General features: G+C 43.4%; 1 protein-coding gene and 1 long non-coding RNA gene across 3 annotated transcripts in view; one reads left to right on the top strand and one right to left on the bottom strand.

Annotated features, from left to right (window-relative positions):
• The window catches only part of PAPPA2 (pappalysin 2), a 264,631-nt gene that overhangs the window by 233,446 nt on the left and 18,462 nt on the right, over nucleotides 1-12,723 (bottom strand). For both annotated transcript variants that reach the window (XM_057507904.1, XM_036916746.2), the window contains one exon: nucleotides 357-1,428. In XM_057507904.1, the coding sequence (XP_057363887.1) occupies nucleotides 357-1,428 (1,072 nt within the window). The remainder of the gene's footprint in view (nucleotides 1-356; nucleotides 1,429-12,723) is intronic.
• The window catches only part of LOC130684949 (uncharacterized), a 38,897-nt gene that overhangs the window by 18,640 nt on the left and 7,534 nt on the right, over nucleotides 1-12,723 (top strand). The gene's annotated exons all lie outside the window — the stretch shown is intronic.

The following is a 12,723-nucleotide window of genomic DNA, read 5'->3' as shown; positions in this document are numbered from 1 at the left end:
TCTGCCTCTGGTAGAATAATCAGTTCAGCTTTCCCATGCCTCAGGCACCCGGTGCATATGTCTTCAGGTGCACTTCACACCAAGAACACGGTTGTCTGCTCCATAGAGAGTGAGTTCTGTGAGAGCTGTCCCTTGTCTTCGTCATTTCTGAGTCCCTATTACCTAACACAATACCTAGTACTTCACACAAGCTCAATAACATCTGGTAGTGTGTGGCTCCATGACGTGTGGTGGGATGGATGCATGTTTCATTTAGGGGCTGCAGTGAGCCCTCGTTTGTATCCAGAATCACAAAAGAAAAAATGCTGTTAGAAATGCACCCTACAAGCAGGAATCCCCAAGCCCCAGTCCCTTACCTCCTGGGTGAGTCAGGGTCGAAGCAGGTCTTGTGCACATCAGCCACCTCCGGGTCGCAGCAGTCCCCATCATCAAAGTCATTCAGCATGTTGTTGCACTCCACGTGGCAGAGCCCATCCCTGCGGTTCCAGGAGTAGCACCGGCCTTGCAGGCGGCAGTCACCCCCATCATAGCCCGTGAGTGGGTGCTCACACTCAGGGTCACAGTGGTCATTGCCGATCTTGCTGGGCTCACAGTTTACAAGCACAACCCGGTGGCGCAGGGTGGAGTTGTGGACCTCGTGAACACTTAGCTGCCAGCTGATGTTGTAGCGGCTGAAGGCTTTGTTCAGCACCTCGTGCTGCCGATGGATCTGCTCCTCGCTCACGGTGGGGTTCCGGCCCTCATCATCACAGATATTCACCACCTGGTAGCGTATCACCTTCTCTCCCTGAAGGGGCCGGTGCCTGTTGTACTGGGAGATCAGTTCCACATTGTCACAAGCTGTTCGCCCGCAGAGTGGGGGCTGCAGAGGTGACAGAATCTCAGGCTCTCGCTCGAAGCCCTGGAGAACTTCAAGCCGCGGGTACTTCCCATCTCTAAACAGGGACCACTGTTCTTCTAGGGGCTCAAAACTGGCTGTCAGGAGCAGGCTGGTGAACTCCTCCACTCCACTCAGATGCTGAGGACTATGCTGCAGGTGGGTCTGTGAGAGGGCCTTTGACCAGAAGACCAAGGTGCCCACGTGTCCACGAAAATAGTGCCCGTTCTCAGAGCTATCCCCGCCCAGGAGCAAAGAGCGACAGGATGCCATGAAGGGGCTATTCAGGGGACCAGACTGGTCTGGACTACTAGCCACCCGAGTGCCATCTATATACAGGGCCATACGCTGTCCATCATACGTGGCTGCCACGTGTGTCCACATGCCTAGTTGGTAGCGACGACGGCCAGTCACAGTGGTGGCTTTCTTCACACGGTCAGTGCGAAGGGAGAAGAAGAAGCGGGCATCTCGCCTTCCCGTGTCCTTCCCTGAGCGGATACCCAGGGCCCAGCCCTTGTCACTGACAGTGTGGGAGCAGTTATCGAACACACCTGGGAAAGAAGGAGGAATCGGGGGAAAAGTACCAGATACAAAGGGGATGGAGAAAGGGAGAAGAAAACCCATGTAAATAGCAAGAATGTAGGTTCTTAATGGGAAAAAACAAGCGATACAGATTTCCCACCTGAGGTACCTGTCCAGTACCCCATATCAGGCCATTCTGGCAGCATCAGTCCCCAAAAGGAATCTGATGTGGGATACCCTACCATTTAACTCATTCTGGTGTTTCAAATAACCCAAATGGAAGCCAGAAAGGAGATGTCTGGTGCAACTGACAGCCATCCTCTAGCAGTTTGTCACAAACGTTCCTCACGCTCACTCTGGGTCCACACCTTCCCTCCCTTTCTGTTTCCTCAGGAGCCTGAGCACAGTTGCCATTTTTACAAAAGCCAGACATCTCCTATCCCCCTCAAAAGGTCATTTTTCTCCATTGGATATAGAAATGATGATTCTCCTTGAGAAAGCAAGGAAGTAATCAATGAGGGAATCCCTCAGAGAAGACCGTAACCTCCCAGACATCATTCCCAGCCTGCCTCTCCCCCTGGTGCCTAAGGGTGAGGACATGCTTAGCGGACAGTTGCTCCCCAGCGTCAGCCGTATGGCATTGCTTCGGGTTCCTAGTTGAGTCAGTTGTAAGAATGATTGTTCTGTAACCCCTGATGCCCACCACAGTTCAGAAGTGGAACTGTGAAACCCCTCACCCAGCGCTACCTGACCACCTTGCTTATAACAGGCACAGGGCTGTTTAATCTAATTGAGTAAACAAAGGAAGGAAGACCTGTAGACAGCTGGATCATTCATAAGTTGGCAGCAGGAAGAGTAGTCAGACAACAGTAACATGACCACAGATAAAAGGAGAATCCTGAAGGCAGTATGGAGACCTTGGATTTTCCCACAACCCATCTGCAGCTATGGACCCCCCATCACCTCCCAGCACCTCTTCTAGTATATGGGTGGAGTCTTAGGAGCATATTTCACTTATAAGTTGCACAGCAGAGGCAATACCATCACCTGGGAAATGCTTAACAAATACTGCTTTAACTAATGAATGAATGAATGACGGAGAAGTCTGCTCGCCTTCGGATCAGACACCTGAGGCTAACACCAAGAGCTGTTCTCCCCCAGCCTGCTATATAAGAATTTTATTTATTCCCTTGAACTCCTATATAACCAATAACATTAATGCTCTATGAAGTGTCTGGATTCACAAGCCATGAGGCCTCCCATTCTGATTGCAGGCAAGTATTTTAAAAGTAGCTACGTTTCCATAAATGATAGAATACCTTCTCTTCCATCTTTAGCATAAATCAATAACTTGTAATTAAAAAAATAAAATGTGCTTTTTAGCAAATAGAATTTTCTAATTCAGTGACTGTAGACTGAATGGGTCCCCACCCCTAGATTGATATGCTGAACCACTAATCCCTAATGTTATGATATTTGAAGGTGGAGCCTTTAGGAGATAATCAGGTCATGAAGGCCCCCATGATGGGATTAGTGACCTTTTAAAAAGAGAAACAGAGGTAGCCCTCAGTCTGCTCTCCACCAGCTGAGCATACAAGAAGTTGGCCATCTGCAAATCAGGAAGAGGGTTCTTACTACACACAGGATCTGGCAGCACCTTGATCTTGGACTTCCCAGACTCCAGAACTATAAGAAATAAGTTTCTTTTGTTTCAGCCACCCAGTCTATGGTATATCTATTACAGCAGCCCATACTAAGACACCAAAAATCATTGACCATAGCTACAGATCAGAATCACATGTGGAACTTCCACAAACACAGATTCCTGTGAAACCATATTGAGAGGTGCTGACACTCCCTATTTACAAAAGAAATCAAGTTTCTCACTGCTGCTCAGAAGATGGAAATGCAGAAGACAGAAGTTGGGAAGGATTTTCAAACCAGGGAAAGAGAATTAGAAAGATTATTATCAATGGTAAGTTAAATCAGACATGAAAATGGAAAGCTCATCTGAAATTCTTTTAAGCCATTTGTTTAAAAATCACATTGGATGAGGCATTTTAGGTTTATCTTAGATCTCTATGCAACATACTTTCTTGTTAATTCAGCAAATTAATGGAATGAGAGGTAGTTAAAAGAAATAAGAGCTGCTATGAATAAGTACACAGATATGATGTTGTTAGGGAACATGGCTAAATGATTGTCTAGGATTGATAATTAATTGGGACTTTTTATTATCTGTAATAAAACTCATATTTAAGACTACTGAAATGAAAATGAATATCCCCTGTTCCCACTGACATATCTATTATTCCAGGGGAAGAGCTGACAGTGAAACATGGTTTGGCTTATATCTCCCCGAACACTGCCATCAGCCCCAACCTTTTTCATGAAATCACAAGTGTGTCCTTGTAAGCATTTTCAAAATTTCCAAGGACAGAGTACATAAATATTTATACCCTGCCTCTTCTATATTTTGTACTGATAATGGTCCATTGCTCCAAACTGAGGGATGTGAATGGAAAATTATCTGATTCTCTTCTCCCTTGAAATGAAATAAACCAGTCCTCAGGCTGGAATTGCAACCTGTGCTCAAAAAACACAGATTTATCCCCAACATTGAACCTGTAACTGGACACACCACACTTCACCCCTGGCTGGTGGGAAGATCATGCTTGGTCACTTGAAGGGCGGTCACCCTTCTAAACCACAAAAGGTTACTTTTCATTTCACTGTCTTGCTCCTGGAAAAAGGAATTCCACTTAGAATTAGTCATTTCAGTTCATCAGACTTTCTTTACTGAACATCCCGTTCATACCAGACCTAGACAATCTTCAGCTTTGGGAGAAAAGGTAGTCTTTGCCCTTGAGGAGTTACAGTCTGGTGGGCAAGTGAGAAACATAGGAGATGGTTTTAATATAATATCAGAACTAAGATCAAAGAATTGAGTCTAATCTCAATCCAAAATTCAGAGGGGATTTCCTGAAGGGATGAGACCCAAACCTACTCATAAAGAATGTGTAAGAGTTAACAAGGCAAGAGAATTAGAGATCATTCCACTCAATGGGGACAGCAGGATGGAAAGCACCAGGGGTAGAAACAGGTCAAAATAGGTCTTACAAAACAGAGTAGGGGGCTTGGATTGTGTAAGTTAGGGAACAACCTGGAGGTTTTCCACTGCCATCAACCGCCTCTGCTATCCTGAGAGCAACAGAGGATCTCCTGTGTGAAATATTCCGTGGTTGGCCCTGTTCTGCACACTAGGTCCAACTGCAACTAAGGAACTTTCCAAAGCTTGCAGATAAACAAGAAACACATGAATACAAGAGTTCTGTGTAGGTAGTTCACCCATGCACTTGTTCAATAGATATTTAAGAAGCAATACTAGCTGCCAATCTCCGTATTTGGAGCTGGGGATTGGTAGCATGATCAAATGGTTATTTGACATCCTGGAGAGTTCAGTGTAATATGGAAGACAAAGCTTAAATAAATAACTACAATGAAATATGCTGACAGTTGGAAGTATAAATAGCTATACGAACTGCAAAAGGACATTAAAGGACAAAACATGAACATAATATGGCAGAGATTCTCCCTAAAGTTACTGTCAATTTTCCAGCACTGACCCATGTGGTTAATAATTTGTTTTCATCTAAATCTTCTCATGATATTAGGGCTCCCCTGACTCCCTGTCAGCCTCTCTGGGAAGGTTAGGGAGACCCAAAGTCAAAGAATTCTAAGAGACAATTTCAAACATTCCCAGATCAAAAGTCCTGCCAGTTCACCCAGAAACATTCACTCCAAGATTCCTTAGAACCTGCATTTATATCAAATACCCACTTCAGCTGAATTTTCCAAAGTGGAATGTGATGTCCATTTTATGAATATTTTTTCCTTCACTTCTTAGCATGTAATGTTGTCTCCCATTTATATATTACCAGAGCTTTCCAAAGCAACCTTGTATAACTATCATTTAAATTGGAAAGTCATCTGTGAGCTAGGCAGGATTATTATTACCAGCCTCATTATACAGATGAGCACACTAAGGCTCTGAGAAGTTAAATGCAGAGAAGATATAGAATCAGAATGTCATGATTCTGAGCCCAGTACAGTTTTCCTTGCTTGGTAAGACCACAGTACATGGTTGTTATAAGCATAAGTCAGCCAGAAGTTTCAGCCCCTAATCTACTTAAAATGCTTTATAACCTCAGAAAAATTATACCACCTTGCTGAGCATCAGGGTACTCATTTGCAAATTGTATCTATGAAATAAAATCTATCCATCACTGGTATCCCTTCACCCACAATCTGAGATCACAGACCTACCTCATGAGGCTGTTGTAAGAATTAAGTAAAAGAACACATGTGAAAGATCTTAGCACTGTGTCTAACTCAAGGTGATTAATAAACATTAGCTATGATGATGAGAAGTTTGATGATGAGGCAGATAATCCAGCAATAACACTCCTTGATATTTACCCAAAGGAGGTGAAAACTCTGTCCACCCAAAAACCTGCACACAGATGTTTGTAGTAACTTTATTCAAAATCACCAAATCTTAAAAGCAGGCAAGATGTCCTTCAGTAGGCAAATGGATGAATAAATTGTGGTATATCTATATAGACAATGGAATACTATGCAATGCTAAAAAGAAATGAGTACCAGGCCTCATTTTATTCTGCAAATGAAAAGACATGGAGGCAATATAAATGCTTATTACTAAAAAGCCAATCTAAAAAAGCTACATACTATATGATTCCCACTATATGGCATTCTGGAAAGGAACAAAATTATGGAGACAATCAAAAGATCAGCAGTTGTGGATGAGGGGAGACAGAAGAACAGGTAAAGCACAGAGGATTTTTGGCCAGTGAAAATAATCTGTGTGATATTATAATAATGCATATATGTCATTATACTTTTCTCCAAACACACAGAAGTTACACCACCAGGGGTGAATGCTAAGGTAGACTATGGACTTTGAGTGACTCTGATGGTCAATGTACAATCCTCCTTGGCTAAAACAAAACAAAAAACAGTACCATTCTGGTGAGGGATATTGATAATGGCTAGGAAATCTCTATACCTTCCTCTCAATTTTGTTGTAAGACCATAGTGCTTAAAACCTAAAACTGTTCTAAGAAGCAAAGTCTTTTTTAAAAGGGGGTGGTTTGCCTCCTTTCTGGGTTTTGAGCCTTAAGATAGCTGTCTGAGGACCCAGCACCAGCTGTACCTATGGGATAAAATCTGCCCATCCCAGGTCTGCTCTTCAGCACCCTTCAGCCACAAACTGAGGTCACAGAGCATCTTGCTCAGCTCATCCACACACTGTCAGGAGGGACACCCCACTCTGCCCTGCTTCCTTAACTTTATCAAGCAGGAGCAAGATGGACTTTGTTTCTAAAGAAAATTACCAAATCCCCACATTTAGGAGACTTTTCTTTCTTTTCAGTCTAGCCGAGCAAAGGCTAACAAACCCAACGCAATTTAAGCCAATGTACTACACGTGCTCAAACTCTGAGCTTGTGCAACGCTGAGGTCTCACGACTTTGGATGTATATGTGATAGAGACAAACTTGTTATAATTGCTTTTGATTCATCAAAACCACATTCTTGCAAGCAACAGAGGGACCAATCATCAATATGACTTATGAAATCACTCAACACCAGACCAAAACTATGATAGCCCATGGGTTAGAAAAATCAGATTAAATGATATAACTTGAAAAATGGGGGTAGTATGGAAGCCAAACATTTGGGCCACATCATCTTAAAACTTTAAGAACAATCCTTTCGGCTCTTGCTTGGAACTGGCTTCCATTATGTATTAATGTTTACTAAATTTAAAATTGTTCCAACAGTTTACCCTGTATTTAAGTTTTGAGAGAAAGCAAAGTAAAATCGAGGGAGTAAATTGTTCATGGAATTCCTGCTTTCAACTCCAAAACTCATGGGTATATTAACAGAGTGATAAACTCATGTGGGTTCTTCAGGAAGAATCATTTGCATGCAGTTATCTACTCTTATTAGTTTCCAGCATTTGGAATTAAAAGAGTAAATTACTCAGAAAGAAAAGTCTTCTCTCAAACTGGGATACAGTCTCCCTGAGTGATCATGAAAAATTCTAATAACAGCAGACATCATAGCTAGAGTTACAAACAACTGTTTAATAGAAATTTTTCTTTAATGCAGCCCCTATAGAGGAGTAACTCTGCTTCTCCCCATTTCTTGGATTCCTTCTTTGTACTCAGGAGATATTCTGCTAATGCCAAGGGCAAACAAGGAGATTAAACTACCTTTTATTAAATGTGTTCTATGCACTAGACCTGAACATACGCTACCTCCGCTAAACCACACATTTATGATCTGAATCTTATTATCCTCACTTACAGACCAAAAAAACAGAGGATCATAGATTCTGAGCAAGTCATCCACAGTCCTATATATAGGAAGGACCGGAGACAGAGATCAACACCAGGTCTGTCTGATCGAAAATCCCATGCTCTTTCCACCGCACTGAAATATTTCAAATACTGAAAAATAAGTGGCTAGTTGTTATTTTGGAGCAAAAAGAGCAATACAGTCTAGTAAGTCTAGAGAGTTAAAAAATCAACAAATTTGCGTACTGCTTTTTGGAGGTGACTGGGATCTGCCTTTCAAAAAAATGTGCACGCTAACATCCACACCTGGTAATGGTTTGCAGGAGAGAACAGACGGGCTAGCCGAGCAGTTCACGTCTCCATGTGGGCCAGTACCTAAGTGCACAGGCTGCCTTGTGGAACATTTGGTAAAATTTCTGGGTGGCTCTACAGGATTTTATGCAACTCATAAGACTCAGTGATCAATTCTAGAGGAACCTGAGACACAAGGGGAGCTTCTTATCCCAAAGCCAGGACAGCAACCAAAGGTTGGGGAAAGTGAGAGGGAAGCTAGTGTGAAGAGCGCTCACTGAAAACTTCTCCTCCAAGCTGGTGACTTCCACCTTTGTTTCCTCCCTTCTCTTGGCTTGCCCACTATGTTTGTGCTGGTGCAGCAGGACTCTGTATTAGAAGGGAATGTAATAAAAAAGGGCAGTGGATGGTGCAGACAGAAGGTGCTCCCCACTCTCAACCAATCCAGTCAGACGGCTCTGATCACTCACCTTCTCCACTGAAAATCTCCCCTCTTCCCTACCGGTGTCTTCTGTCAGTTGGTTTTGATGGAATGGAGTCCCCTGAGCACAGATCCAGCTAGAGGGAGCTATACTTCAACAGTCCTCCTGGCATCGTAATGAGGAGGAAAGTATCTTCCACCCCAGAAGTTATAAAACTCAATATGAAGTGAGAAAAAAGGAAACTTTTCAGAACTGTCAGGAATCAACCTGTCCTTGGAATTGTTATTTTAAGGTAATGACAAAAGAGGAAAAGGAGACTCTCATACCCCTTTCTTCCACAGTGCAGGGAATACCTGTGTTTCAGGAACATTATGTGAACTTATTTCAGAGTGTTGGAATAAATGAAAAGGCCATAAAATGTCCCTGCCTGAGAGGCTCTGTAGGGCCAAGGCTGAGAAAGATGCACTCAGACATCACTCTCTCATACCTGCCCGGCTAAATCCTGCTCTCCTGTCAACATGCCACGTTGCTAACGCTAACCTTCCAAATGCAGTCTCAGCCCTTTAAATAATGTCATACAGCTCCCTTTGTCTGAAAAGCCTGCTTCAGAAGTCAGCTAAGTTTCCCCTTGTCCATGAAGCCTTCCTGGACTGCCCTAGTCAAAGCAGTTTTCTGCTTGCTGAGCCTCATGGAACCACTGGCTTTTCCTTTGTTCGACCAAGCAATTTGAGATTTCCTAGACAAGAGCCTGGTTTAGACATCTGTGTATTTCCTACAAGGTCAAGGGAGGAAGGTGTTTTAGTTCTTGCATTGCACTGACTCTACTCCAGAAGTCAAACTGAGTCATGAGAGTCTTGACTCAGAGAAGGAACATTCCCCAGCAGTCTAGGCCAGCAGGATTAGGGAGGGGATGCTCAATAATCTTGCAGCTGCATCTGACCTAGAGGAATGATGAAAGGGGGGCCAGCATCCTCTTCGTGCAACTACATGCGCTTAGACTTTCCTATGATGTGCTTTTGCCCAGCCATCCCATAATAAGCTACTTCCTTCTGGGTCCTGCACAGATGGATTACAGCACGTGTGTTATGAGTGCTTTTATTGGGCAAAGCCCCATCCTGGAGGGAACACCTATCCCTGACAGTCTCATAGAGATCATTTAACTACAGGCCAAGGTGGCAGAAGACAAAGATAAGGCCATGGCAGAAATACTGCTCTTGGCACAGAGATGGCCAAGGACCTTCACTTCCAGGAAAGCCCCCTGGCAGAGTTCTTCTCTGCACTTCTGGGAGGAATAAAGTTGGAGCAAGAGCCCTGCTTCTCTAAGAAGGCCCATCAGCTTCCAGGAAGGTGAAGTTCCACTCAACAAAACAGAGCAGTCATGCACAGTGTCATCAGCTCTGGTAACTAAAAAAACATGCGGTATGGTGCAAGTTTGTTTTTATGAGGAAAATGAGCAAAAAGCAGGGCCAGGTTAGGTCATGACCATAAATCAACCTGATACAAGGCAAGGTCCTTTTTCAGGACATTGTGCTGGTGGCCTCCACATCTATCTGCTGCCTTCTGCAAAACTACTTACTAAAACCCTGCGCCCCAGAGAGACCACAAGGGGAACAAAAAGGAACGAGGAGGAGGAGGGGACAGGCCATCCATCAAAGACCATACAACCTGCCAGAGAGCAGGGCTGTGTCAGCAAGAAAAGTGGGAGAAAGTGAAAAAAGAAGCCAGGGAGGTGTTTTTTAGCTGTTCTAGATTATTTTCCTTCAAAGCAGGATTAGGCTCAGCTTTTCATCTATAAGTCTAAGCTTTTATAAAGTAGAGCACAGACTGGGAAAAACCTCCTGGGAATGTTTCACTAGAATCTTCCCAGAAAATTTTCAACCTTTCCTCACAATCTACTTTCCATTTTAGTAATGTTCTCTTCATGCACAAAAATGATAGCAGCCAGGCTGGGGGCTTAATCCAGCTCTGTATCGGCCTCCCACGCCTAGGGCGAGAGCCAATGGCGCAGATTTGCAGGGAGAGGAGAGGGCTTGCTTTGTGATTGCCTGAGAGAGCAGGGAAACAGAATGGTGAAGAGGGGAACAAGGATCCCAAGGCGTGTAAAACTTCAGAAGAGGTGGGTAACGCGTGACAACCACAGGAAGTAGTTAGCGAAGTTCCTGACACAAAGCCTCAAGACATGTTAGCTACCTCAGAGTTAGTATTGTTACTGGTTAGGGCGGGGGGATGTGGGGAGCTACATCAAAAGCACCACCAGCTTCTACCTTTAATCAGTAGCACCTCCATGGAGGTCAGGTTGAATGAACAGACCTCCTGAAAGGCCAACTCTAGATCAGAGCTGCTCAGGTTTTACTGTGTGTATGAATAGCCCAGGGATGTGAATGAATGCAGACTCTGATGCAGAGGGATTCAGGTGGCACCTGAAATTCTGCATTTCTAACAAGTTTCCAGGTGAAGCCAGTGTTGCTGGCCCTCAAACCACCCTGTGAGTAGCAGGCCTCCCAATCAGAACAGATCAAGATCTGCCTTTGTCAGCAGTGGGTGAGGGACAGAGGTTCATCTAGTGACTTAAATATATGTGTCCTTCACTCCCACCATCACTCATGTACTATAGACACACACACATGCTCACACATAGACACAAATATTCACCCTAGACATATTTGGCAGTGACCACTTATGTCACTTATCTCTGCTCACATATCACCTGCACAATAATATAAAGTGACACCAATACAAAATAGGGGCATAGGGAATATATAGACATGAATGGAGAAACTCAAAAAAGAAGAAATAAGAATTTTAGAAATTCGACCTCAAACAAATACAATTTAAGACTAAATAAAAATTCTTGTCTCTCAGGTTGACAAAGATAAAGAACAATAATAGTCTCTAGATTTGGTGACATCGTAGAAAAACAGGCACACTTGTGCACTGCTGGGGAGAGAGGAAATTAGTAAATAATTCCGGAGAACAATTTGGCAACCTTTCACCAGAAACATTCACATCCTGCAACCCTGTAATTTCATTTCTGGGAATCATAATAAGGAAACAATCTAAGAGGTATGTTCCCAGGGATGAATAAGGATGTTCACGGCAGCGTTATTTACAACAGAAAAACAGTGCAGCTCATACAAACAATAGAAAACTACTCAGCCTTTAAAAATCACATTTGGATGGGGAATTGGATGAAGGTAGTAAAAAAGGTAGAAACTTCAAGTTACAAGATAAAATAACTTTTGAGGACATAATGTACAATATGGTGACTATAGTTTACCCTACTGTATGATATATTAGAAAATTGCTAAGAGAGTAGATCCTAAAAGTTCTCATTACAAGGGGAAAAAATGCATTTTTTCCTGTTTTTTATCTATATAAAATGATGAATGTTGACCAAACTTATTATGGTAATCAGTTCTCGCTGTACATAAGTCAACTCATATGTACACCTCAAACTTACACAGTTCTGTATGTCAATTATACCTCAACAGAACTGAAAGATGAATGAATGAATAAATAAAATTTTAGAAAATAAAATAACTAGAGTAAAAATTAGGAAAAACTTGAAAAAAGTTCAAGATAGTGACATAGGAAGATCCTGAATCACCCATTCTCATGGACACACATGGAACAATTTTCCCTTTACAGAATCTGGAGGCTGGCTGAGTGATGACTACATGGCTGGCAAATGGGAAGAAACCACATCGAAGTGAGTAGGAAAAGCTGGGACATAATCCTCCCATAACTCTCACCCCTGGTGCAGCATCCCATAACCAGGAGAAAACACAAAACCAGGAGCTTCTCCCTGGACATGAAAGGTTCCAACTCCAGATGAGGCACCCCACCTTCTAAGACACTTGAGAGATGAACCCTCAAACCATCTAACTGGACACCAACTGGGCTTATATCTGGAGACCCGCAAGCCTCCAGCAATCTGAGAAATTCCCCTTAAAAGGCTCATACATTCAGACTCACATACCTCAGGGCCCAGCTCAGAGGCAGCTGATGGCACCCAGTCTTAAAGTGAAAGAGGCTCACCTGCGTATAATAAAGCCTCACCTGAGGGGCAGGCACCTAATTCAACATAGTCTAGGAGCCTGCTGAAGACTCTCTGGGGATGGAGACTGGTGGGTGCCGTCTTTGTGTTCTCCCTTTGCCATGCTCCAGAGCACCACTATCTCCTGGAAGGGAGCTTTTACACACATGCTGTGTCCTGGTTTTTATGCTTGGT

Source organism: Manis pentadactyla, chromosome 9 (genome assembly GCF_030020395.1).
Source record: "Manis pentadactyla isolate mManPen7 chromosome 9, mManPen7.hap1, whole genome shotgun sequence".
Taxonomy (NCBI): Eukaryota; Metazoa; Chordata; class Mammalia; order Pholidota; family Manidae; genus Manis; species Manis pentadactyla.
This window is presented reverse-complemented; position numbering and strand designations above follow the sequence as displayed.